The sequence below is a fragment of the Solea senegalensis genome, linkage group LG5 (genome assembly GCF_019176455.1).
Source record: "Solea senegalensis isolate Sse05_10M linkage group LG5, IFAPA_SoseM_1, whole genome shotgun sequence".
Lineage (NCBI taxonomy): Eukaryota > Metazoa > Chordata > Actinopteri > Pleuronectiformes > Soleidae > Solea > Solea senegalensis.
The window spans coordinates 20,147,799-20,175,124 of record NC_058025.1 but is presented as its reverse complement, the minus strand read 5'-3'; the positions used below and the strand labels follow the sequence as shown (position 1 = coordinate 20,175,124).

General features: G+C 41.1%; 1 protein-coding gene, 1 long non-coding RNA gene and 1 pseudogene across 2 annotated transcripts; 1 reads left to right on the top strand and 2 right to left on the bottom strand.

Annotated features, from left to right (window-relative positions):
* Positions 1 to 29: 29 nt before the first annotated feature.
* Positions 30 to 27,006, bottom strand: LOC122769964 (regulator of G-protein signaling 3-like). Its single transcript, XM_044026895.1, has 27 exons — positions 26,878 to 27,006; positions 25,113 to 25,286; positions 24,525 to 24,825; positions 24,217 to 24,430; positions 23,817 to 23,867; positions 23,088 to 23,146; positions 22,890 to 22,984; positions 22,743 to 22,811; positions 22,586 to 22,646; positions 22,332 to 22,461; positions 15,191 to 15,468; positions 8,131 to 8,212; positions 7,809 to 7,914; positions 7,622 to 7,718; positions 7,136 to 7,417; positions 5,933 to 5,972; positions 5,585 to 5,844; positions 5,383 to 5,466; positions 4,416 to 4,527; positions 4,142 to 4,311; positions 3,148 to 3,727; positions 2,718 to 2,941; positions 1,791 to 1,837; positions 1,617 to 1,715; positions 1,402 to 1,463; positions 1,141 to 1,307; positions 30 to 1,067 (listed from the first exon to the last, which is right to left on the bottom strand). Exons 1-27 carry the CDS (start codon positions 26,907 to 26,909, stop codon positions 864 to 866), a joined length of 4,080 nt encoding a protein of 1,359 aa, XP_043882830.1. The 5' UTR covers positions 26,910 to 27,006; the 3' UTR covers positions 30 to 863.
* LOC122769970 lies at positions 1,709 to 2,532 on the top strand. Its single transcript, XR_006360484.1, has 3 exons — positions 1,709 to 1,899; positions 2,021 to 2,055; positions 2,365 to 2,532. It is a non-coding gene; the product is annotated as an uncharacterized LOC122769970 (long non-coding RNA).
* LOC122769966 lies at positions 18,274 to 20,726 on the bottom strand (annotated as a pseudogene).
* Positions 27,007 to 27,326: the final 320 nt, after the last annotated feature.

Here is a 27,326-nt window from a genome sequence, read left to right as displayed (position 1 = left end):
TTATTTAGTCCAATTTTTCACACGTCTGCTGCTTCTACTGCATTTTATTACAGGAAATAAAGGGTCAATAAACACATACAGTAGGCCTACAAGTCGTTGTCTTAAATCAAACAGGGTCTTTGTGGACAGTCACAACATGTGACCACAACAGTCACCCGCCAAAAGGAAAATCTTCAACTTCTTATGTGCATCATATGACATTGAAACGTCTTTCAATATATGTGCACCCAGTGTTTGCCTGTAGTATAGTGAACAAAGTGTCATCACCACATTCATTTGAGCATGAAAGAATGCGGATGTTGTGTGTAAACAGACACACGGGCAGCTCTGCGAGGTTGTTCTTCAGCTAAATGCTAAGGGTTAGCATGTTAATGTTTCGTTTAGCAGAAGTTATTCAGTTTAGCACATTCACTAGCATGCTAAAATTAAGCAGGCTAACGCATGCTAACGTTAGCCCACAACAGTTAACACCACACAGCAAAGGCTGATGGCCTGTCATTAGTTCTGTGATGGCCCTACAGCAATTATTCATCAGCTGGGAATGTAAATGTTTTACATTATATTTCAATCTGAAACAAAGACAAACAAGTAAAATAAGTAATAAAAAAAATAATTTGAGCAGCAGAGGTGGAGATTTCTTGACATTTACACCACAAACAGTGCATCATACATTTACCATAATGCACCTGGATAGAGATTGTTTCTTTCTTTTTGCCTAAGGGTAGAAAAGAGAAGCGCACATCCAGCCAAACGGCCTCTGACCAGACCAGAGCTTCTGATTGGATGATCATCAATTACTCGTCTTTGTCCCGCCTCTGCCTGCTCTTTTATAGTCATGATTGACTGTTAGGCAAAAGCCCAGCTCAGCTCTGATTGGCTAATACTGTGGCTGTACGTGAGGTCTGATTGGCCAACCGGGCATAGAGTTGGGACCGGAGGAATCTTGGGTAGCTGTCAGTCTCCATTAGGCTGAAAATCTGATCCTGGGCCAGCTGGAAGGAAGTGGGGTTAACACCAAGATGCAGGCTTTGATTGGTCAGTTCTCTGACAGATGAGTCCACATTGACCTAGACACACAAGGAGGTGAGGTTACAAGACAAGTCAGAGGATCAGTCACATAACAGACAGACAGATTTCTACCTGTCTTGCTGCGCTGGTAGAAATGAACTCGTCAAAGATTTTCTCAGCTCTGGCAGCCATCTTGCTGAGGGGGCGTATTCTTTTGAATGTCTCCACAGCCAACCAGAAATCCAAGTTCTCATCACTGAACTCTGACCTCAGAAAGTGACGAAACACTGCGAGACCATCTGACCAATGAGAAGAGAGCAGGTAGATTTTTCAGCCAATAGTTAAACACCCCTTGCTATTGGGTAAACACAAACAGGAATTCGATGAGCTTACACTGATTGGACAATAGAGCCTCGAGACTCTCCGCCCACCTCAGCACTTCCACAGGGGACGGTCTGAAAAAACAGAACATGACAGATAGTGAAACCCCTATGGACCCTGTTGAAAACAGACAATAATCGCATAGGAATCAGCTGGATTTGGCAGGCCTGGTCTCTTTCTTGATAAGGGTCTCACAAGTACAATTGTGCTGAAGTGTCTATTATTACCGGTTGTTTTTCAGAGCTTTCTCCAAACTGTTACCGTGGAAACGGGTACAGTTTTTTCGTCGGCGTAGAAACGACAGGCGACTCCGAACATCATCAGCTCTGAAGAGATAAAAACAACAAGTCAAAAAGACAGGCATGGACAGGACAGGACAACAAAAGTGTGTGTTTACATACAGACTCTTGGTCTTCTTCCTCAGGTGACGGTTTCTGAACTCTAAGTCCTGAACAAACAAAACAGCAGAGGTTCTATCAAACTCAGCCTTAATGTGTACACTTTATGGCAGTAAGTCTCAGTGCCCTTTGTTGTTCTCTACTTGTTTTTATTCATTTCTACTTTTCTAATGCTCTTTACTTACATCTTCTGGTTTCCCCTGCTTTGATCTGGTCTGTTCTGGTTTTTACAGCAATATCCTAATCACTTCTGGTTTCTACTGGTCTGGTATGTTCTACTGCTTTGTCCAAATATGTGATATCGTGATCTGCTATGATTTCTACTGCTCATTAATGGTCTGTTCTGGTTACTCCTGCTCTGTTCCGATCAGTTTTGTTATAAACTGCTCTGGACTCATCTGTCCTGGTCATCTCATGTCTGTCCTGTTTAGAGTGTGGTCTGTTGTTTCTACTACTTTGTCCCAGTATGATCTTATTTCTGCTGCTCTATGCTTGAATGATCAGGTTCTACTACCCTGCTAGGATGTTCTCCATTTCTATAACTCTGACGTGGACTTCTCTTGTCTGTCCTGCCCAGGTCTGGTCTGTTCTTCTAATGCACTGATCTGACCTGCTCTGGTTTTGCTTCCCCTATCACGGTTTGTTCTGGTTCCTACTGCTCTGTCATTGCATGATCTGGTTTGTATTGTTATATCTTGGTTTTGTGTGTGTTGCTATAATGGTTTGTTGTGTCTCAACTGCTGTATCCCAATATGTTCTGGTTTCTACATTACATTACATTACACGTCATTTAGCAGACGCTTTTGTCCAAAGTGACTTACAATAAGGTTTCTATTGCTTTGTATTTGTCTATCCTAGTCTTCTGTCCTGTGCTCTGCTGGTTTGTACTTGTCTGTCCTGGTCCATAATTGACTCAACTATCGTCTCTACCTTGGTGCCATTTAGCAGCAGCAGCATGTGATGCAGAGAACCCCCCTCCTTGGTCAGCTGTTTCCTCAGAGTGTGTGGGGAGGGTGGTAATGGTTTGGGGCATGGACGAAGGTCAGCATCAAAGGTCATAGTGCGGGTGAGTCGGTGGATGGTGCTGTCAGAGAGGAAGCGGGGCGATCGGGGCTCCTGCAGCAAAGAACCCTCAGAGAGCGAGCGCTGCAGAACTGAGCAACAAACACACAAGGAAAAACAGATTTGAGCAACAAAAATCTAGCTACACTATAGCTAACAACATCTAGATGACTATGACCTGGATGACTGAGAAACTTCACATATGCATCTTTATCTATTTAGCTTATTTAAGTGAATTCTTTTACTAGTCACTTAATCTTATCTCAGTTGATCAGCTATAGGTTTACAGCACACTGACCTGGTCTGTAGGAGGTGGGAAATTCCTTAGCACTTCCTCCCTCTTCCTCCTCATATTCATCACTCTCTTCCTCTTCCTTCATGTTGAAGTGTTGGGGGCTAAACTGGTGACGCCGTCCCCACACAACTCCCACATTCTCTGATGTTTCTGAGGCACTTTCCCCCTCACCCTGCTGCCGCTCCTCCACCTCGTCCTCCTCCTCTTGCTTCCTCCTCTTCCTCCTCTCCTCTTCATCTGCTCTCCCCTTCTCCTTCCAGACTGGACTCCTCAGAGGGAAAGAGGATGATGAAGATGGTGGAGGAGGGAGATGAGATAATGCAGTAATGTTCCTGGGGTGAAGTGAGGAAGACGAGGTGGTGTATGGGGAAAGAGAGGAGAAGGGGGGAGGAGGGGGAGGAGTGGAGGAGGAGCAAGGGGAGTTTGGGGCGTAAGGAGAGGGCGATGGAGGTCTGAGATCATTTCGAGGGGAGGAGTAGCAGGAGTATGGGTGAAGCAGGGGAGGATCAGGAGAGGAGGGACGATACAGGAGGTCAGACTGCCCAAGAGAGAGAAGGCCAAAGTCTGAGGGGAGGTCTGAGTGCTAAGGAGGAGGAGGAGGAAAAGAATGAGAATTTGTGTTAATACAAATCTCACAGGCCTCCTTTACACCTGGCAATAAAATGTGTTTTCCGTGATCGGATTACAATCAAATAGTCCCTGACAACTTAAGTACAGGTGTAAAAATACACCCGAGGATTGTTATCAGATCTACTAAAATCTGGATGATGCATTTTAATACCAGTAATACCGGTGTAAATGCATGTGAGCAAGCACTATCTGATCACAGAAAATGCATTCAAATGTCACGTGTAAAGGGGGCCACAGGTGTGGAGTTGCTCTACAGTCACAATTATGCAGTGGAGGCTTTAACTGCTCACTAATGTTGAATTTACTGTCAAGCATTAAAGTGACGCCTACAGGAACATGTGAGTGCTCTGTTAATCCTGTCCTCTACCTGATGGCTGTGTGCACTCTCTGTGGAAATCAGCTGGTGATGGATGTTGTCGTGGAGACAGAGACGGACTCTGATTTTCTGCTCGATGCTGAAAGACTCCAGACTGAAGATGCAACGGCAACACGTCTGGGAGGTCTGCACAATGTAGATGTGGAGCGACTGCGATGACACTGAACACAACAACACAACACAAAAAAAAACTTAAATACAACAATACCACCACAATCAGGTTACACACAAAAACAACAGGTCTAAGAGGAAGAACTAATCATACCCTCTCTGAGGTGCAGAGTGTTCAGAAACAGTGGGCTCTGTAGGACGTTGCAGCGTCCAGCCTCATCCTCTCTGGTCAACAGCAGCACGTCATTGTAGATCAACACTGTCACCTGACACACATACACACACACACACTGAGATTTGCTGTGCGAGGCAGCACTTATAAATATATTCAGGCATAAACAGTAGCCAATCAAATCACAATACACTGTCCAAATGGAGATAATGGACTATAAGCCATCGTACCAGTAACAACAGCAGGACACGATGTACGCAACATTAGAAACTGTTGCTACAACTGGCCATGACAGAAACTGCCCACCATCAGATGAGTTATTCTGATGTAAATAAAGTTTCACACATCATCCACAGCACCATGGATGTGACATGTACATACAGGAAACATACACACGTTACTTAAGAAATCAGTATGTCAATGTGACCTCTGACTTGTGTCAGAATCCACCACACGTATCATTTTGAAAGAAAACGTGAAACTATAACAGCAGATTCCCAGAAACGCTTCTGTGTGTGTGTGTGTGTCAGCAGTATTATCAATATGATCCATTTCAGTGAAACTTATCCTCAGAGGTCACTGAGTCCTTCAGGATCAGGTTCAGTCTGGATCAATAATCCTAACCTGAGCTCAGTCTGCAGCGCTCTTATCAGGATTCTAAGCAGCACTGTGAGTAGCAGTGTTAGCATTTAGTAAGACTTGTATCAAGACTATTGAGCAGTACTGTGTAATGGTGTGTTCACAATGAGAGTGACAATGTCAATGCAAATGCACGAGTATACTTTTGCATCAGTAGCGCTGGGTGACATGAATCACACAAAGACATAAAGTAAACTTTACAGCATCAAACAACAAACAAATATCAGTAAATCTTTCTTGACTGAATCGAGAGGCAGAACTTCAGTATATTTGCAGTAGTTGGCATTAGTGATGGAGGTACCACTGTTACCTTTGCAGGCAGAAGGTCGGCCTGGTGTAGAATCATTTCCTCTGACATTAGCAAGGTTCTCTCAGGGCTGCACAGATCCAGAGGCTAAAATCAACAAGGACAACAGCAGACTCTGAAACTCTGGTTCATATTAAAAGTTCCAGATAGAAACTAAAGGCCATTGCTTGTAAGCTGGGTCAATTTAAAGGTTAAAGGTCCTGACCTGAACAAAGATGGGGAAGATGACGGTTTTAGGTGCCACTGAGATACTGAGACTTTCATAAGCAGAGCAGGGCAAATGTGACTGGACGATGGTACAGTTCTGGTAGTTGCCATAGTTACTGGGCATGGATGCAGATGAGGAGGAGGATAGAGGTGGGGGCAGGGTGGAGGTGTGGCTGGTGAACGATTGTCGTGATGACCCAGGTCGAGGGTCACGGAGAAGATTCTGACCTCTGCTGGGGTGAGTCTGGTACAGACGACCTAGTGATCAATTATATAAATATTACAATATGTAGTTAATATACTAATCAAAATACAGAATGAGCGATATTAAGACCAGGGAGCATACCAATCGTTCCATTCCTGTCTTGATAAATTGGATGGAGTTGCTGAAAAAGACACAAAGCAAATAGATGTTGTTGTTTAAGTGAAACAAATCTGAAAAAACATTAGAACTGTGGTTCTGGTGAAAATAAATGTTGTGTTGGTCAGACAAAAGATTGTCAGATTAGGCCTACTTCAGATGAAGGTTTCAAAACATGTTCTCAGCCAATAGTTCAAATAGTAGGTCAGATTAAATGTTCTATCTAAAGATCTAAGTCAGGTTACAGGTTATCAATATATATCTGTTTCAGTTCTACAGTTCATGTTTTCATTTGAGAAAATGTAATCAGTGAAGAACACGTTCTAATTAAAGGGTCTAGGTAAGAATCTACAGGTCAAATTAAGTAATAAAGTAATACAATGTAGGATTTGGTCTTAGGTTCCCCCCACAGTTGGTAAACAGTATTGTTTGTTACAACTGTCGTAAAATATGTAATGGTAACATGTACATTGTGTCAAACATGTGGCCCGCCAATTGATTACATGCGACCCGCCCACCACTGTGCGAGGTGATGGAATAGAGACAGAATATAAGACTTAATGTATTTGCCAGCAATATTTTTATAATAGTAATAAGATATTGGATTGTAATCATTGCTTTATTAAATGTATTACACTCAACATGAAATTACATATATTTAAGCTGTTTAAATCACAATTATCAATTGTGCTATCAATTAAATACAATTGTCATTATTTGCTCAATTTTCAATTTAATTCTCAGTTTCTGTGCATCATAAATATGTTTTTATTGTGATTCGTTTTATATCAAAACAAGTACTTTTAATGCAATTCTGTCTAATGTCATAATGAGTATCTTATATTGCACACCAGCTACTAAATAGTTGTTTTTTTCCACTTTTTTTCCTCTATGTTGGCCCCCGCTTGCCCCCAGGTCATTTGAGTTTGACACCCCTGTCCTACATCATCTCACTTTATTTGTATAAATGTATGTAATAGTACAGGTTCAAAATGATGTGAGGTCAAGCACCAGGTTATGGTTCTTGAGTCCTAGCTCTTAATGAAGCCTGTCATTGAAATTATGATTCAGATGATTCAGAGAGGCTCTTTGCTACATTCAAAGGCAGCTGAGAAGTTCTGGGATACATTCCAGGTAAGGTTCCACGTCACTTTAAGAGCTATGTGATATGCACCGACTGAAACTCACCTGTCCTCCTGAAGAAACAGGTGACAGGATGATGTAATTGTCTCCATTTGATGATGTCACTCGAGTTCCTTTTAGTGTGGTGGTGCGGCGGGAGTATTCAGCTATTTCCCTTGCTTCGTCCTCGTCTTCCTCCTCCCCCTCCTCCTGCTCATCCTGCTCCTCCTTTCTGTCCCTCCACAGAGAACCTAGAGCAGCCAAACTGGATCGAACCACGGACCCCTGACCCCGTCTGCGCCCATGTTTACTGAGGGTGGGGTGAGGCAACAGCTTCCTGCCTGTGATCTGGGAGACAAAGGACTGTTAGCTTCACTGTATACCAGGTGAACTCACCTGTCAAATGACAAAGAGCAGCCAATAGTAGTCATGTCCCTCATCAATTACAGCTGTGAAATCACAATGTGTCAACACTCTACCAGTTACGACTGTCCTAGAGTAAAAGTGCACTTCTCTGTTATTGTGACGTGTGCGTCAAAGTGTCAGACTCACGGTGTTGTTTGTTGTTGGGTGGAGCAAAGCTTCACATCCTGACCTCAGGTCAGGTAAACCTCTCCACACGACCAACACGATCTGAGACGGACAACTCCTGAAGAGGCACACATACACTTTTATCATACTTATTTGGAAAAAAACAAAAGTTTTGTTGTAAAGCTGAAGTGTGAGGGGTGGAGTTTACCTAATGGCATGGGCGAGTTCGACACACTTCCAAGTTTCTACAGGAAGTCCGTTCAGCTGCAAGACAGAGTCTCCCTGACGGAGTCCAGACTGATAAGCGGGACCTCCTGTGAACAGAGGAGAGACATTTGACTGAGCTGTGTGACATCACAAGAACCCCTGATTTCACCCAGGTCTCAAGCCACGTGACCTGGGTCCTGATGACTCAGCGGATACTGGTCCTGAGGAAACTCCTGCTCCTTGTTTTCAGATGTGCATTTGCTGTGACAACAGTATGTGTGTTATGTCCGTGGTGTGTACTGTATGTTGTGTGACTTTCTCACCGGGGTCGACAGCTTGGACTTTGACAGGACAGTCCGAGCAGATTGTAAATCCAAACCCGTCGGTTCCTCGAATAATGTTCACCTGGACAGAACAGAGTCAGTGCATAAATCATGAGATAGGTTGGCTTGTACCCATTGTAATCTTAATTGCTCAGGGATAAAAGGTTGAATTTGTTTATCACATTTGAACGAGCCTATGAAAGGGAACTAACTCTTTGTTCCTCCATGTTTCAATCAGCCTTTAAATATGGCCTCCGATGGATATGACTGGATTAGGATACCAGTCGTTATGGAGGTGAAGTACTTGCAACTCTACAAATCTGATGTCAACAATATCCTTTTTCAGATACAACAAAGTAAAAAGAGTCACTGATAACAAAAACATTTAACAGAGGGCATTTTAAATCAAATAGCTCCTCATTGCTACCAGAGTTCAGTGTTAATGATTAGAATGAAATTCATTCAGGTTCTGTTCTATCACTTTGCATTTCAGTGCAGCCAACAGCCTGTGAGAGGTGTGTAGTCTGGACTGTGGCCTGCTGCTCTCGGTTTTATGTTGACTGAGTCGGGATGTTTGTGTCAGATCCAGACTGGAGGTCAGTGTGGGTGCTGGTTTCCATGACTCTGTAAACACCGACACTCTCAAGGAAAAGGTCGACTCTCCTGAGAGTATTTTCTCCACAAAAGAAGTTTAATGTCCCCAAGTTCAGACTGACAGGCTGATATTAAAACTTCTGTGGGGAAACCCAGACCCCCATCTGAGCATGATGAGGCGAACTCTGGGGTGAAGGTATTTGAACAAGACACCTCTCTGTGTTTGTGTTTCCCTGCAGAATCAGTCCTAATATTTCAACACTCCATCAGACCATGTTCATGGTCCTGATCCAGGGTTAGTTTCCTGGTCCTGGAGTAAAAAGTAAAAACAGTACTACTGCATATAAAATAAATACATGCAGACTTTAAGACACAGAACAAAAAAGACAAACTGACACAAAACTAAAAAATCCGAGCAAAGAAGAACCAGCAAGGTGAGGACATTTCACTTTTGTTCTGTTTGAACAGCAGACAATATGGACCCCTCTTCAAACACACACACATGACTTGAGGGGACATTGCATTGACTTACATTCATTTCCTAGAGACTTACTCTAATCTTAACCACAATTACTACTGGCCTAATCCTAATCCTAACCCTGACCCTAACCTCAACCTAACCTTAAAACATATCTTCACCTTAGTTATTTACATTGTGGGGACTTGATTTTCAAGGAAGACAAGTCCCCATAATGTGACTAAACAGTTTTAGGTCCCCACAACATTAGTATTACCTGCACATACACACTCTTCTCCTGTCTAATGCAGTTTTTCAACAAATCCTTCAACTTTAATCTGTGTGTGAATTATTGATTAGCCTGTCACACACAGGAACTGTCATACATCACACACAGTAGTTGTTTTAAACATAAGGATATGAAACATTTATCTAACCAGCTGGACTAGAAACTATTTCTCCCGCTTCTCTCTCTCCCTCTCTCTCTCTCTCTCTCTCTCTGGGAGTGATGGTCAGAGCAAGAGAGACAGAGAGAGAGAAGCTGTAGCTGGTTATGGCTATTAAACATTTATCCAACCAGCTGGACTGGAAACACACTCTCTTACAAAACCACACACAGAGAAAACTCTGGAGGATTTGCTGGGAAATGACAGGCAGTCACTGACATCACACTAAGCAGCAGCCAATCAGACAGGCTGCACATTTCCTGCTGTTTTGCTTCTACATGAACTGTTGTTGTTGTTGTTGTTGTTGTTGTTGTTGTACTGTGCTGAGATCAGTCTGTCAGTGAATATAAGCAGAAACCTCAAATGCCTGTCACACCCGACTCTGTTCAGAAAAAACAAACAAAAGAAAAACTGACAAACACATGACTACTCAAGTCTACTACGTTCTTCTTTGTTTGCTTTTATTAAGCGAGCAGCCATGTTTTTGGAGAGAGCAAGCATCTGTGACTCCGGCTGGCTCTTAGTGCATAGGGCATTTTTGGGGTGCTCACATCACAGTCAGTGCTGAACAGGTGTCAGTACCTAACCCTGATCCCACAGTGTTCAATGATTTCAGACTGAGGATTGGTTTATCAGATTTAAAGACCTTTTAATCACAATATACACTTTTATCCTAATCTGGTCACACACACACATACACAAAACACACACCTGAGGTAGGTTCTGTCCGATGCAAACTCGACACAGTCGGTGAATGGTGTGCATGGCTACAGATCACGTTGTTGGTCCAAATCCCGTAGATCTGCCGTCCAGCTAATCCCTCTACAGGACCAGAGTCTGACACACTAGCCCGTTTACAAAAAGGTGTAAACTTAAAAAATAATAATAATAAAAAAACAAGCTCTATTCCAAGTCCGTATTTATGAATTTAAATAGATTCACAGACTTCACAAACTCTAAGGTTCGGGTACCATCTGAAGGCCTGTTTTCAGATTTAAAGAACCAGATCCCGGAAGCCAGGTTTAGATTTCCCAAAAACAAGTTTGGCCCTAGTCCGGACCAAACCATACCAATATATACAAGCCCCGAGCCTAGTCCAGTTTAAAAACACAAATCAATGTCAAACCCAGTGCTGGATGTCTAAAAGACACACCAGTTGAAATCCTAATTCAGATTAATAGAAGGAGAAAAGTCTCTGATCTGATCCAGACAAATAAAAGCAGATGTAAGTCCACATTAGAACAGGGACGAGAACAGACCACGGTCCAGCAGGGTCCAGAGTGTGTGAAAATTCATACTGATCTGGATGTTAGAGCAGTATGTATGTGTGTGTGAGAACCAACAGTGTGAAGAATAGCAGGAAACACACACACACACACAAACTCACAAAAACACTGGATGTATCCCTGCGATAAGGCACACACTTCCTGAAAACACATGTGCACATACGCATTCACACACCTCCCCTCCGTGCGATCCTGAATGTCATTCAGGATTTTTTTACTCTTTTTTTTTCTTTATACTCTGAAGCTATTCCACATAGACCTGATGTGTAGATCTTCATCTGATAACTACTACTCACCTAAATTACAGCAGTAACGTACCAACACATCAAAGTGAGCTGAGATTACAGAAACTCTGAGAATCAGAGGAGAAATCTGCTCTCAAAACAAGTGTGTACATTCAGTCTCAAAACACAAAATATTCACAGAAGGATTGGAGCGCCTTCATAATCACTAAACATTTAGCAGAGGTGTGGGACTTGACTTGACGAATGTGATTTGACTCAAGTCTGACTTAAGTCGCAGATTTGAGACTTGCTTGATTAACATCGGTAAGAGCCTTGACTTGACTGACACTCGACATGGACTTGAGTAAAATGACTTGTAGAGCTGCGAAGTTCACGAACGAGTCGAATCGTTTGAGCGGCTCTTTTAAACGATGAGAACCGCAGTCTCAGTTGTGAACTTGTGATATCTTCTGTATCCACTTTAGGGGAGGAGCTGAGCGCTCTGACACATTGCTGCAGATGACAGACAGAAAGGGAGGAGGACATGACGTTACGAGATGTTAATTGTAGCATGCTTATTTTTTTATCGTCCCACAAAGTTTTTTAGGTCAGGGAAAAGCCAAAATTGTGAGCTCACTGTCAAAGCCTGGCATTGCAAGTGTCGTGCCAAGGTAGTTATCCCTGACAGGATTTGTATCCCATGCATATTCCACAATAAACAGCCTACACCCAGGACATGATCAAAACCTACACCCCAGCCCGCCCACTCCGCTCTGCATCGGCAAACCGGCTCGCTGCCCCCTCACTGAGAGGATCGCAGAGGCATTCACAGAACTCAAGACTGTTCACTGTCCTCGCTCCCAAATGGTGGAACGAGCTCCCCATCGACATCCGGACAGCGGAAAGCCTCCACATCTTCCGCTGCCGATTAAAAACACATTTCTTCTGACTCTACCTCGACTAAGACGATGAAAAAAAAAAAAACTTTTGACTAGCACTTCATAGTTTGGCTTACTTGAAGCTCTTACTTACTTCTAACTGCTCTTATTTGTACCCAAATGTTGAAATGCACTTATTGTAAGTCACTTTGGATAAAAGCGTCTGCTAAATGACATGTAATGTAATGTAAAGATGGCACAGAACTGTGCCGCAGGTGCACCCGTAAATTGCTGTGGGAATGATACACAACTCCTTATATGGACATCCTGGGGGGGGTGTTTATAGGTCACATATTCAGGCTTTTAAAAAATGCATTTTTTTCCGTCTTCTTATGTGTTGTTGAGTCAAAGTTATGATTCATTTTATATTGTATTTTTATTAGTGATAGAAAGTAGCAATAATTGTGCAGAAGTCACAGAATAGACCGTTTTTCTTCTTTTCCTTTTGTTCATAAAAACGTTCATAAAAAGTGAACTGTGATGTATTTCCAAATTTCACAAATTCAATCCAATTTGAAACATTTCAGTACTTTTTGCTCAGGTTTGTTTATATATTTGGTGATTTCTTTTTTCATCAGATTGCCGAGGTTGTGCTGAAAAACAGGATATAATTGCACATTCTTACAGCCTCTCTATATACTGTACTTCTTAACATAGTAATGGAAAAAACAGTCAAAATGCGTTCTAAGGGATAATGTAGGCACAATGTCTGTATTCTTTACATTTTAGGGTCTGTAGTTATATTGGTTTTAATTTTATTGGTGTTAATTATATATATGTGTATATATATATACATATATATATATACATATATATATATATATATATATAATATATATATATATATATATATATATATATATACATATATATATATTATAAACAATTCAGCAGAGACTCGATTTGACCTGATTCTTGCAAGAATGACTTCGGACTTGCTTGAAACTTGAAGGTTGAGACTTAATTCTCATCTCTGATATTTAGGATTCATTATTTTGAATTAAGTCACTTTCCGTGCGGAATCACTGAGAGAGACAAGTCAAGATTTTGAAAAAAATGACAGTGAGACAATCTACAGTTACAGTACACGGGGGGAATCATTCAGTAAACAATTACACAAGCATTGTTGATCACGAGTCCTGGACCATTTTATCATTTCTCTCCTTTCACCAATAGTGGCACTACAGTCTCCATCTGTTTTGGTGTCATGAGATATGTGAACTATCCTATCACTCCCTAGCATGAAGTGTGTGATGTGCCATAATTGTCTAATCTTGTAGGGTGTTTATTTTAGGGATTGGAGGGAAGAACATCTGAAGATTTCAAAATCAGTTGAGATTTTAGTAGTAGAATTAAAAATAGTAGAAACAAGGTGGACAATATAGAAGATAATGGTAGGAAATGCATTAAGACAAAAGTAAAATTAAGAGAGTGTTGAAATTAAAACCGTTTATGGTATTTTGACAGTAATTTCAAATACAAAATCTGCAGAAATCTGAAAAGAGAAGTTTGTTGATTGAACAAAAGCAGCTTGAATGCAAAAAAAAAAAAAAAGAAGACATAAATGAATTTGAATTTGAAGCTGAAGACATTTACCCTGCAACATTTTATCTGAATGAAGCCAAAATGAATAATGATCTCAAAACTACAACTACAGTGTGGAATAAAGACAGGAAAGAAATATGCAAACACTAACACTAGCCCAGATCCATGTGTAGTCATGTACATCCATCAAGAGGACCAATCTATTTCAGGCCTTGGAATTGAGGGCATGTTTCACTTAAGGACTTAAGGGCCAAATGAGTTGTGTCCTCACAAAAACAGCAAAACAAATGTGAGTATGTGTGTGTGTGTGTGTGTGTGTGTGTCACTGTGTGTGACATTGTGTGAACAGCAGAAGCAGCTTCACTCCATAATTCATCACATGTGAATCTTTGATGAGTTTTTAAAGAAAAGCACTCAAACACAAACAGCATGTGATCTTGATCTGTAAATCTCTCTCTGAACTGACTGCCTGGAAAGTTGATGATTTCAGAGTGTAGACAAACTGGCTCAATGACAGTTTGGATTAAAATTGGTAAGGATGAAAGAATGAACACAAGGTGCTACACAACCACAAACCAAACCTGTGCCATTGTTGATGGACCTGAGTCCTAGACCCAAGTCCAGATAAGGACTTGTACATCCAACGTCAAGTCTCAAGTCAAGACAAGTCAATTTCACCTCAGTTCTTTGCCACATGTCATCATTGGTGTATGGAGTAATTAATGGTAAACCACACTAGTGACTCTGGTAGTAACAAAAGTCACATTTCAGAGTACTATGTAAGAAACAGCCTGAACTTGAGTGTGTATTTGTAAATAAAAGTACTTTAATACACAAATTAAAAGTACACATTTGAGACTTATACATTTACAAACTACTGCATTACTTTTGCTTTAGACTGAAACACGAGTTGTGGTGAAGGCAAAAGCAGGACATGCTGTATATTTTATGGGCTTTGAGATTTTTCCCATTCTAAAAAGGGAAAGTTCGTCTATATTATCACCACTTGCTATGCTGGACACACGGCTCTGATCCATCGGATGTAGAACAAATAGCAACCAAATTAAGATGCATGGGGAAAATGTATTGTATTGTATGGTTAAGGGTATTGTATTGATAAGTTGTAATGTAATTAGGAAATGTTACACAAGAAATACGTTTTCTACATTTAATGGTGATGGCTCTTTATTTTGGCCTGGGTTTTGTTTTTCTGTTAATGTATAAATGTAAATAGTGTGTCCATCTTACGTTCACAAAAGATGATCTATGTTTTAATTTAAAAATGCTATTGAACAATAGTATTGGAATTTAAATGTACTTCCTTATAATAACTGAATAATTAACTCCATTCTTCAATTATTAAACTGTTTTTGTGTTCAAATATGCAATAAAATGCTATTACTCACAACACATGCTACATTGTTAGTTACTTTTTTAAAGCAAATGGCAGCCCTAACAATGACTTCATCACATCAAATCACAGCTCACTTCAAATAAATGAAAGAGGAGTACATCTCAAACAACATTCCATGTTAGTTTTTGTGTCATGTGACAGTGGGTGCACACTCACCATGAGCTGATGGCTGCTGTTGTCTTGGTTTGCAAGGTGCTGGTTGGCATTGTTGTACCGCACGGAGACATAGCTGCTGTTGTCAGTTTTGGTCGGAGCAGAGCTGTAGATGGAGTTTGAAGGGTCCAAACTGTAGGTTCCACTGCGGTTGGTCAGATTCTTGAGTCCAGTGGTGGAGGCTGTGCAGTTCGAAAGACCGGTTGCAGCAACAGTGGCAGTAGTGGTGACGCGGTTCAGGTCACTATCGGGAGGGGAATCTGGAGTCCTCCTGAGGTCCGCTGCAAGTAGATAACCATCATCATCATCATCGTTACCTGCTGCATCGTCCCAAGACCATGCCGCATTCTTCCAGAACATCCTGAGTGTCCTCAGATGAGAAGATGCCAGGATCAGCTAAACCAAATAAGATGAGACTAGTGGTTCTGTTTCTTAGCTGAACCTGTAGTGTCTCAAGTGTCTCTTGAAAGTTTTTAATTGTTTTGTCTTTGATTTTACAGAATTTATCCTTGTGTGAGAAACAATGTGGTCAAGAGCCAACATTCAGAAAATATCAAGAAGAAAAGACGCCTACGATGTTGTTCTGTTGGCCAAAAAAACAGTCACGGTTCACATCGGGACTGACGCATGATGAAGCAGCAACACAAGTTTAATCCTCTAACCTACATAATGTCCACACAGATTTAATTCTGTAGGACAAGTTAAGACATGCTTTCATTCAATTCTTATCTCCAGTCAGATGTAAAGGCAGCTCATCTGAAGAAACCAGAGGGTAGAGTCCTCCTCAGGTCCTCGACGTGGTCCTAGCTGATGAACCACTGATAAACTGACCAAGTCATAGTACCCAGTATACTATGAACGGCTGCAGATGAGACGTCCTCTGTCCTGCCCACCCTCTCTCCTCTCTGTTTGGTTGACCGAGACGAACGACGGTAAGAACTCAGTGTGATGTCAGAGGGGGTGGGGGGTCAGGGGCAAGTGGAGAATGATGGAGTCAGGGATGGGGGGAGTTGAGAAAGGTATTGTGAGGGTCACATGGTTACCAGGCAGCTTCTCATTGCCATGGTAACCATGTGGACCCCTGGGGAGAATGAGAAAGAGAGAGCGAGAGAGCAGGAGTCACTTTTAATATACATCTGCTCCTCACTCGCCCCTCTCTCTACTCATCACTAAAAATAGACAAAACATATGGATTTACATATGGGACATTGTGTATGTGTGTGTGTGTGTGTGTGTGTTGCGTGTGTGCGTGCACGTGTGTGTTCGTGTGTGTGGGTATTACGAATGTTGTAGGGACCTAAAACTGTTTACACAGTCACATTATGGGGACTTGTCTTCCTTTTGGGGACAAAAATCAAGTCCCCTCAATGTAAATGACTACATTTTAAGGTGAAGATATGTTTTAAGGTTAGGTTGAGGTTAGGGTTCACAGACCACTACCGCTGTAGTCTGTGGAGCAGGAGGCTGTGGACAGAAATCAAGCCCAATCAGTGCCGAATTGTAGATAAATTAAAACTACTTAACAATCCTAAAAACGTTGATTAATCTCCAACAACTACAAAAGTCTGGTGTAAAGTCACTAGTCACTCGTGTGTGTGTGTGTGTGTGTCTGTGTCACGTATAAAACAAAGTCACTGCAGTTTCACTCAGCCATGCAGTGATGACTCCGCCCACGTTAAGTAGGTAGTAGGTTTTTTGTAGTGGAGATGCAACCTAATTGTGCTGTGTCGTACCGTGCCGAGCCGAGGCGAGTAGAGCCGGTGGAAATGTGCCATAGGTCAATGCAATGTCCCCTCAAGTCATGAATGTCCAACTGTGTGGATGTGTGTGTGTGTTGTTGGGGAGATTTGATGATCAGGTAAGACAACCATGGATAGGGTTTACAGTCCCAACTTTTATTAATTTCTACAATCAATAAACAAATCAATTACCCTTAACCATGAATCAAATGCACTTAGCCATGAATCAATTACCCTTAACCTTGAATCAAATGCTCTTAGCCATGAATCAATTACACTTAACCATGAATCAAATGCACTTAGCCATTAATCAATTACCCTTAACCATGAATCAAATGCACATAGCCATGAATCAATTACCCTTAACCATGAATCAAATGCATAACCATGAATCAATTACACTTAACCATGAATCAAATGCACTTATGAATTAATTACTCCTAACCATGAATCAATTAATTTAACCATGAATCAATTACCCTTAACCATGAATCAATTACACTTAACCATGAATCAAACACACTTAACCATGAATCAAACACACTTAACTATGAATCAAATACACTTAACCATGAATCAAACACACTTAACCATGAATCAAATACACTTAACCATAAATTAAACACACTTAACCATGAATCTAATACACTTAGCCATGAATCAATTACCCTTAACCATGAATCAAATACTTAGCCATGAATCAATTACCATAGCCATGAATCAAATGCACTTAGCAATGAATCAATTACCCTTAACCATGAATCAAATGCACTTAGCCATGAATCAAATGCACTTAGCAATGAATCAATTACCCTTAACTATGAATCAAATACTTAGCCATGAATCAAATGCACCAAGCCATGAATCAATTACCCTTAACCATGAATCAAATGCACTTAGCCATGAATCAAATACACTTAACCATGAATCAAATACACTTAACCATGAATCATACACCCTTAACCATGAATCAGACACACTTAACTATGAATCAACACACTTAACCATGAATTAAACACGCTTAACCATGAATCGAATACACTTAACTATGAATCAACACACTTAACCAAGAATTAAATTTAACCATGAATCAAATACACTTAACCATGAATTAAATACACTTGACCCTGAATTAAACACACTTAACCATGAATCAAATACACTTAACCATGAATCAAACACACAACTATGAATCAAACACACTTAACCATGAATCAAGCACACTTAACCATGAATCAAATACACTTAACCATGAATCAAACACACTTAACCATGAATCAAATACACTTAACCATGAATCAAATACACTTAACCATGAATCAAACACACTTAATTATGGATCAAATACATTCAACTATGGATCAAATACACTTAACCATGAATCAATTACCCTTAACCATGAATCAAATGCACTTAGCCATGAATCAATTTACTAAACAATGAATCAAACACACTTAACCATTAATCAATTACCCTTAAACATGAATCAATTATACTTAACCATGAATCAAACACACTTAACCATGAATCAATTACCCTTAAACATGAATCAATTATACTTAACCATGAATCAAATACACTTAACCATGAATCAGTTACAATGATCATCACACACTTTATATTTTACATAAATGAAGCAGTGATATAAAAATCAATCCTCATAAATCAGCATGAAATCGTCGTCTTCCTCTTGGACTCGTGCACTTCCTGTGCAGTGGAGAGCACATACGATGCATGGTGGCGTGGAATCTCTTCTCTGTCTCATCATGTTTTTACTCTTTATTTTGTAATCACTTTTCAAGAGTTTACGACTGAAATGAGCAAATGAAAGAAACTTTGTCAATAAAGTTGCTCACAGTTCAAATTCAAAAGTCAAAAGTTGAGAAGTTAAAGATTTAAACTCAGAGTTTAACTCACTGCTGCTGAAAGAACTCCAGACTATTTGAGTTTACAGAACTCTGCTGTGGTTCCAGGTGAATAATAAAGACAAACTCCAGCATAGAGAGGCTGAGTGAATGTGGTCTGGACTCTGTGGACCAGAGTCATGGTGTCAGAGACTCTGTAGAAGGACAGAAGACCTGCTCTGTGGTTCAGGTAAACTCCCACTCTGGAGACTTTAACACCTGAGACGACAGTCTTCCTACTATTGTGAACAAACTGACATCTGTTTTGTTCACAATCTAAAGCCCAAGATTTGCCATTGAATCCAAAAACACATTCTAGGCCTGATCTGCTGATGTTCTTGTACGTCACTGCTACATAAACTTCTTCTTCTCCTGTCCACTCCACCTCCCAGTAACAAAGTCCAGTCAGACTCTCCTTACTCAGGACCTGAAGATATTCACTGAATCTGTCTGTGTGATGAGGATAAGACTGATCTTCATACATTAATGTCACTTTTCTGTTTCCCTCAGATAATAACAGACGTGTGTGAACTGTGTTTGGATCCAGTGTGATTTCCTGTGAATATCTGAAGAATTCAGCTCTGGTTTTTGGTTTTGGTTCTGCCAGTAAAACATCTACTTCAGTCACAGCCAGTGAGATGTTTGTCCACGTCTCGGTCAGGACGTCCTGCAGTTGACCTTTGAGCTTTGCCACCGCCGCTATCACGTCCTCAAAGTGTCTCAGAGGACGGACGTTGATGGTGGACGAGTGTGTCGATGGACTGAGTGCTGACAGTGAGCGGTAGTTGAGGAGAAACTGGTTGTGGTCGTGTGTGAGTGAGAGCTGCTTCAGTTCAGCTTCTCTCTTCTTCAGCTCAGTGATCTCCTGCTGAAGCTTCTCCTCGGCGTCTGTGACTCGTCTCACCTCGTATTCCAGCTTGGATCTGATCTGCTGCTTCACGTCAGAGCTTCTCCTCTGCACACATCATCTCAGTGAAGCTCTCGTCTGTGTCCTTCACGGCTTTATCAGCAGAGAGAGTGAGAGTCTTCCTCTCCTGTTGAAGCACCTTCACATCTCTGTCTCTGTCCTGGAGTCTCTGCTGGACTTCTTCTCGACTCAGATCCAGCTCTCTCTGCTTCTGCGTCCTCTCTGCTGCAGCTGAGACTGTGTCGTGGTCTTTATGTTCGTCCACAGAGCAGAGATAACAGATGCACTGCTGATCAGTGCGGCAGAACATCTTCATCACCTCATCGTGACGTGGGCAGATGTTCTCCTGGAGGTTCTTGGACGGCTCCACCAGCTTGTGTTTCTTAAATGCAGGTGATTGATGATGAGGCTGGAGATGTTCCTCACAGTAAGAGACCAAACAAACCAAACAGGACTTGAGAGCTTTCAGTTTCCTCCCAGTGCAGAAGTCACAGGCCACATCTTCAGCTCCAGCATAGCAGTGATGAGCAGGAGCAGCGTGGAGTCCAGTCTTCTTCAGCTCCTCCACTAAATCTGCTAACATGACATTTTTTAACAGTTCAGGCCTCAGTGTGAATATCTTTCTACACTGAGGGCAGCTGTAGATCCTCTTCAGCTCCTCTGAATCCCAGTGGTCTTTAATACAGTTCTTACAGAAGCTGTGTCCACAGGTAAGAGTCACAGGATCCTTTAGAAGATCCAAACAGATGGAACAGGACAAGGTTTCTGTGTGCAGCTGAACTCCTGCCATTTCACCGCGCTGTCACCGCAACTGTCTGAGTTTCTCTTCCAACAACATGTGATGCGGCAGTGGGCGGAGCCTGTCGCTATGGCTCTTCTCCACCTGTTGGCTCCTCATCCTCCTATTGTCAAACTGCAGGTGTGACGGGGAGGGAACCAGGAACCCCTCCCACTCTGACATGGAATGACCTCTGTACTTGACACTCCCTGTGCGTGTGTGTGTGCGCATGTGTGTGTGTGTGCGTGTGCGTGTGCGTGGATGTGTGTGTCAGCAGCTGCACATGTCTGATCATTAGAAAATGAAAGCGAAAGTTTTTTCTGAGAGTTTCCCAAGGTTAATGCAAGGTTATAATAGTTTGGGATTTTTCATTTGTTTTAGTTTTGACTATCTTGTTTTTTAAATTAGTTAATTTTAGAGCGGGTTTGGTAGTTTTTATGTTCTGTAAATGCTTATTTTCTGTAAATGCTTAGTTTTAGTTTAGTTTTTAGTTTTTTTTAGTGTGAGTTTGAATGTTTTGTAATATGGGGTATTTGCCAGCTGCAGGATTCTAAAGGGTCATAATAAGTAAGTCATCATCTAACCGCTTTATCCTCCACCAGAGGGTCGCGGGGGGTGCTGTGCCAATCTCAGCTCCATCGGGCGATAGGCGGGGTACACCCTGGACAGTTCACCAGTCCATCACAGGGCCACACACAACTAGAGACAAACAACCATTCACTCTCACACTCACTCCTATGGTCAATTTAGAGTATCCAATTCACCTTATCCCCACATTGCATGTTTTTGGACTGTGGGAGGAAGCCGGAGAACCCGGAGAGAACCCACACACACACGGGGAGAACATGCAAACTCCATGCAGAAAGGCCCTTGTTCCAACCGGGGCTCGAACCCGGGTATTCTTGCTGCAAGGCGAGAGTGCTAACCACTAGACCACCGTGTGGGCTCATCATAATAAGTATTGTGTCATAATAACCCAACAAGAGATGCCATTTACCAGATGGCAGATGGCAGATGCCAGACACCATCCCTGAGTATAACAAAAAGTCAGTCATCATCTAACCGCTTTATCCTCCACCAGAGGGTCGCGGGGGGTGCTGTGCCAATCTCAGCTACATCGGGCGATAGGCGGGGTACACCCTGGACAGTTCGCCAGTCCATCGCAGGGCCACACAGCTAGAGACAAACAACTATTCACTCTCACACTCACTCCTATGGTCAATTTGGAGTGTCCAATTCACCTAATCCCCAAATTGCATGTTTTTTGGACTGTGGGAGGAAGCCGGAGAACCCGGAGAGAACCCATGCACACACGGGGAGAACATGCAAACTCCATGCAGAAAGGCCCTTGTTCCCTTGTTCAAAAAATTTAAATAATTTTTTTTTATCAATGAATGAAATGCTGTCACATATACAACCTTTCAAAATTGCCAGCAGAGAAAAACATAAATACACTTCATATGATGAAAGGATCATGTATGAAATTAATTTACAAAGACAAAAACTAAGCATATTTGAGTAAGTTTTAGTTAGTTTTATAAACACACAATTCAGTTTCAATTAGCTATCCATTTTTTTAACTCTACTTTTAATTTTAAAAGTTAAGTTAGTTTTCATTATTCTGTTATAATAACCTCACAGTGCTGAGGTAAACAATTGCATTCATGTCCAGCTTTAGTGAGGTTTTTTTTTTTTTTTAAGTTTTACAGACCTAACAACTAATTGTCAGAAAATAATCAGGAGATTATCACAAATTGTGCAAAATCACCATCAAAACAAACTCTGCAGCGTCACACAGGTTAGAAACTGAACTCACCACAGAGGGTTGGTACCTTCTCCACGTCCTCCCCTGGCTTTCTCATTGGTCTGCTACGCTGTGATGTCACTCTCAGGTGTTTGCTTAGTCCAAACTCCTCCCCCAGCAGATAGAACCAACCAGTGACAGGCTACATTTGAACAAGATTTGAACAAGGGTGCGGACAACACGTCAGACATTCTCTTCCAACTTGTACAATTTTTATGAACAAACCAACTAATCAGAGTCCAAGATTCTGTTCTGATTAAACTGACCTCAGAGGACAAGATTAGAGAACTAATCCCAAAACTCATACAGCCAATCAGCTGCCTGCACCTGAAGGGAGAGACAGGTAAGATGGGCGATCTTTGTTGAACTGACGACTTGACGGAAACATATTAATAACCCTTTATGACTGATGTGGTTACTCACCTGCTGTCGCTCCGTTTTCTGAACACAGACACTAACAACCTGCCACGGTAGACGTCATCACCAACACACCTGAAACACACAGGACATGAGGGTTACATATGCACATGTGTGTTTGTGTGTGTGGGTTAGTGTGTGTGTCTCGCTCACAGTGTGAAGTTCTGGTCATATTGTGGGTTCCTATTGTCCAGAACAGTTTGAGTCTTCATCCTGATGTTATGGTCGAGGTCAGAGGTCACTGTAACCTAAAACAACAAACCAAACAGGATGTGTCTGAAACTGATGACTGATGTGTCATCAAATCACTATAATTTCATCTTTATCATCTTTATCAAACAGTATCTGCACCTTCACATATGAGTCACATGGCTTCTGGCATTTTCCCATCAGTCCTCGGGCCTCGTGGACTAAAGTCAGAGAAAGGAAAAAAAGGAAAACTTGATTTTAACTGAGGGAGGAAGAGGAGCAGGAGGTTTAGTTATGGTTTATTAAATGGCTTAGGTGAATTTCTGTTGGTCCTTTGAGAATAGATTAGAATAGAATGTAAAAGAAAGTGCAAATATGCTCTACCACACAGGATAAATATTTAAATATGGACGATGTAAAAAACAAAAACAAAAAAACGATTGCACCGGTAGTAAAAAAAATAAAATAAATAAAATAAAATAGAAAAACAAAAACAACATAAAAAACAGCAGTAGCAGCAGTCAGTAATGTATTGTAGTGAATCATCACAAGAATCTCTGGAACATCATATGGAACTTACATCACATAAAGGACACTCGAAAATCCACAACTACCCCTGGGGTTCATTCAAGGACCTTAAATACCTCATCATGCACCTGCAGTTTTGCGATGGCTGTTAACTGTGGTATGGAAAGAAAAATACTCTGCTGCCTCCTGCTGGTTCATTGACAAACTACTGTTCGATCTTCTTAACAATGAACTATTTGTATTTTAATGACTCCAGCAACATATAAAAGAATAAGAATTTAAGATTTGAACACCATCATTTATTTCCACGAGGCTGTACTACCATGTGGTCCCTCTCTTTTAAACGTCTGCTGCAGGACTTACTGTGAATGAAGAGCTGTCCCACCTCTGGAGTGATTGACAGTCGTAACCGACCTACAGATTGAGATTAAAAAAAGTTAGTTGAAATTCTAATTTAAAAAAAAAAGTGTGGTTGTATGCAGCTATGTTTAGATCACCAGGCTAAAGTGATTCATGTCCATTTTTTTCAAGGCTGTGTGGACACAGAGATCTCATCATCATCATTACAATTTTCAAATCCAGATCAGATAGTATATCCAGTATGTGGTGACAACAGTTATATCAGAATCCATGTGGAAAGAATGTTCACATCACATCACATTTCAGATGTAAGACAAATGTCCCTGAACTGAAAACCTAGCTGCCAGTGGAGACACAATGAAAAACTGATTTTAGCCTTAGCCTTTAACCTGAATGAACAAACCTCTCCCTCTAAACACAGACGGGTGGATCTTCCTTCTTCTCCTGGTCCCGGGCTCTGGTCTCCTCCCCTCAAAGCTGGACATGGTTCTGGCTCCACCACCCTTTCCTGTCATGGGCTCTGGATTGATGATCCTTCTGCTGGTCCTGTTCTCTGACGACCGATCTATGGCAAGGCCTGCAGTCTTCTGAGTGCCTGCTGAAGACCTGGACCTGACCTAGTGCAGACCACATGAGTTTAGTGTAAAGTTCAGGACTGGGATTTTGGGATTTCTCTCTCTCTCTCTCTCTCACTCTCTCTCTCTAACAAACCTCAGCTCTGGACACAGTTGTCCTGGTCTGCTGCAACTGGGTTGGTCTCTTTTGGTCCTGCCAAGTCTCAGTGAATCCTGATTCCATCTGATCTGTTATGATTAAACCCTGGACCAGTTCAGAGCTTCTGAAAACCACAGTCTGGACTGAGGTCTTGATTCTTGCTTTCCTAATGAGGGCCTCTCGCACCTCAGGTCTGTTGGACAAGATCTCACTTCCAGACCTAAATCCAGATCTATCTTGATTCTCAGATAATCCAGTCCTTACATTTTTACCGTGTATGGGTCCAGTCTGTGAAAACCTGCACAGAGAAACAGAAGCCTGGATCATCAGTAGCCAATAGTTGATCTGATCTCACTGGTTTAATTATGTAATAATCATGAATTTGAAAAGTCTTGAAATCTTAAATCTTACTTTGGTAAATCACAACGAAAGATTCAACATATTATTCAAACATTGCTGACTTAAGATGGCATAGATTTTATAAGATGAGCTTTTCATGATGTCCCTGATGTTTTCACTGGGAGTAAGTTTCTCAGGATGTGTGTGCAGGGAGAGTGCACAGCACAGTCTCATTCCTGTTCTCACCGCCTATTTTCTCTCCTCCAGTTCCTCTGCATATCTTCTAAATCCCTGTTCTCCTTCCAGTCTTCTCCTGGTCTCCTCCTCTTCATCTCTTGCTCTTCCGTGCACCTCCTCTTACAGGCTGCAGGCTGAAACTGGGCCTCCTGGTGCAGCTGAATGGGAAATCCACCACTGGACCTATCAGGAGAGAACACTTGTTATATTTATGATCGGTGCATCAGATGTAGTTTAGTTTAGTAATTTAGTAAAAATATAATTGTCAGTGCACCTGTTTTTAGAAAGAAAATATCCAATTGACAGTTGATTTATTTTTATAATAGCAACATGTTAACTGTTAAAAGCATGTTAAAAGTTAATATAATAGAAAGTGTACTGTGTAAAGTGAGTAAAGTATGGACGCTACAGAATTACAACCTGGAGAAATTGGATGAGACATGAAGCAGCAGCACATCACACTGATGAGAGATAATGAGTGGGATTAACGGATTACACATTCACACACACACACATGTCAGTTTAGATTCTTCTGAGGTTTGAGCACAGTTTTAAGCTGGTGTGGTCAAACATGGTGGGTGTCAGATTCTCTAGTGACCCTGACAACACCCCCTCCAACCATCAGAATTGTCCCCCCTTCTCTATAGGTCCATTTTGGTCCAGATTTGGTTATATGGTCTTGCCATATAATCTCTAAGCCTCCTCCTCCTAAATCAATGAGGCAAAACCAAATTCATGGCTTTTACTAAAGCTCCAGTCAGGTATTAAATGTTACCCACCTGTGAGGTCAGAAACAGTATGACCTTTTTATTTGTGAAGTTTCATTAAGGCAGGGTAAGTACATCAGATTGATTTCACTGTTTCCCAGTTACATGAATTTTATTTCATCCCTTTTTTTTTAAGATGAGATCAATTCCTCTGAAACTTTGATCCACACATTCACTTCCAGAAGATTACAGAAAAATGCACCTCCTCTCAGACACCCCAAAAAACACTGGTAGACTGGTAAATCATTCACAATGATGCAGCCAGAGTTCTGCCTTAGATCAATAGAAAAAAACACATCACACTGCACTTACAAACCCCAATGGTGACCAGTACAGTACAGGTTCAATATCTGATTTGATCACCAACTATTGCCCAGTCACATCCCTCAGATCATCACATATGTATTTCATAAACGTTCCTAGAATGGAAAACAGGAGAGGTTGCATGCAGTCGTCCTGTTTGCTGAAACAAATCTAAGATCTGCTTTGACTGCATCGATTTCATTTCTTTTTAAAGTCAACATTTCTTTCTGATTGCTAATTGTATTATGTATTGTGGTGCACTGTAAATGCACTGTAAATACTGTAAATGTATGTTGTCTTTGGTAATGCTGAATGTTTTATTTAGTCCACCTTTGTATAAAATGGGCTACAAAAACAAACTTTGACTGCTATTGAAATCAAGTTGTTTTTTTTACTTTTATAAACAGATGTAGAGATTTTCAGTGTCTGAGGATCAAAATCCATCTTTGTTTATTTCTGATAAAGATAATCTAACATCTTCATTTAAAATTAAATAGATAAATTAGAGCTGCAGGGACATTCATCACATCATCTGAAACATGGATATAAACTCATAATCTCAGTTTCAACAAAAAAAAATGTATCTGATATAATAGAAAACACAATAATCTGAACTCAACAGCATCATCATCATCATCATTATTATTATTATAAAATCACAACTTGCATACATTTGTAATGAAGTCACCCAGATTCAGACTGACCTTTTTCTACTGCAGAGAGACACGGCCTCCATGAGTCCAACACTAACTCTAACTAACAGTAACTTTCACTATCTGACTCAACGGTCAGTCTCACTGGCCTTCAGTCTTCAGCTCCAGTGACTGTTTCTTTTCAAACTTTCCCTCTGATGGAAAAAAAAATTCAAACCAGTTTGAGATTTTCACTTCATAAAGTTACAACACACAGGCACAGTGTTTCCTGTCAGTACTGTCCAAACAAAAGCTCCTCGAGTGCATGTGACTGGGGAATGTTGTTTGTTAAGTAACTAAAACAAAGTTTCAGTTAGACGGTATAGGATTAGCTCCAGAACAAATACATTAAGAAAAATCAGTGATTTATGAAGATTTAGTAACAAAATGAAGACGTTTAATTAAAGACAGAGCGGTTACAAGGCAGTTTACATTGATGCTAGAAATGATAACACAAAGTA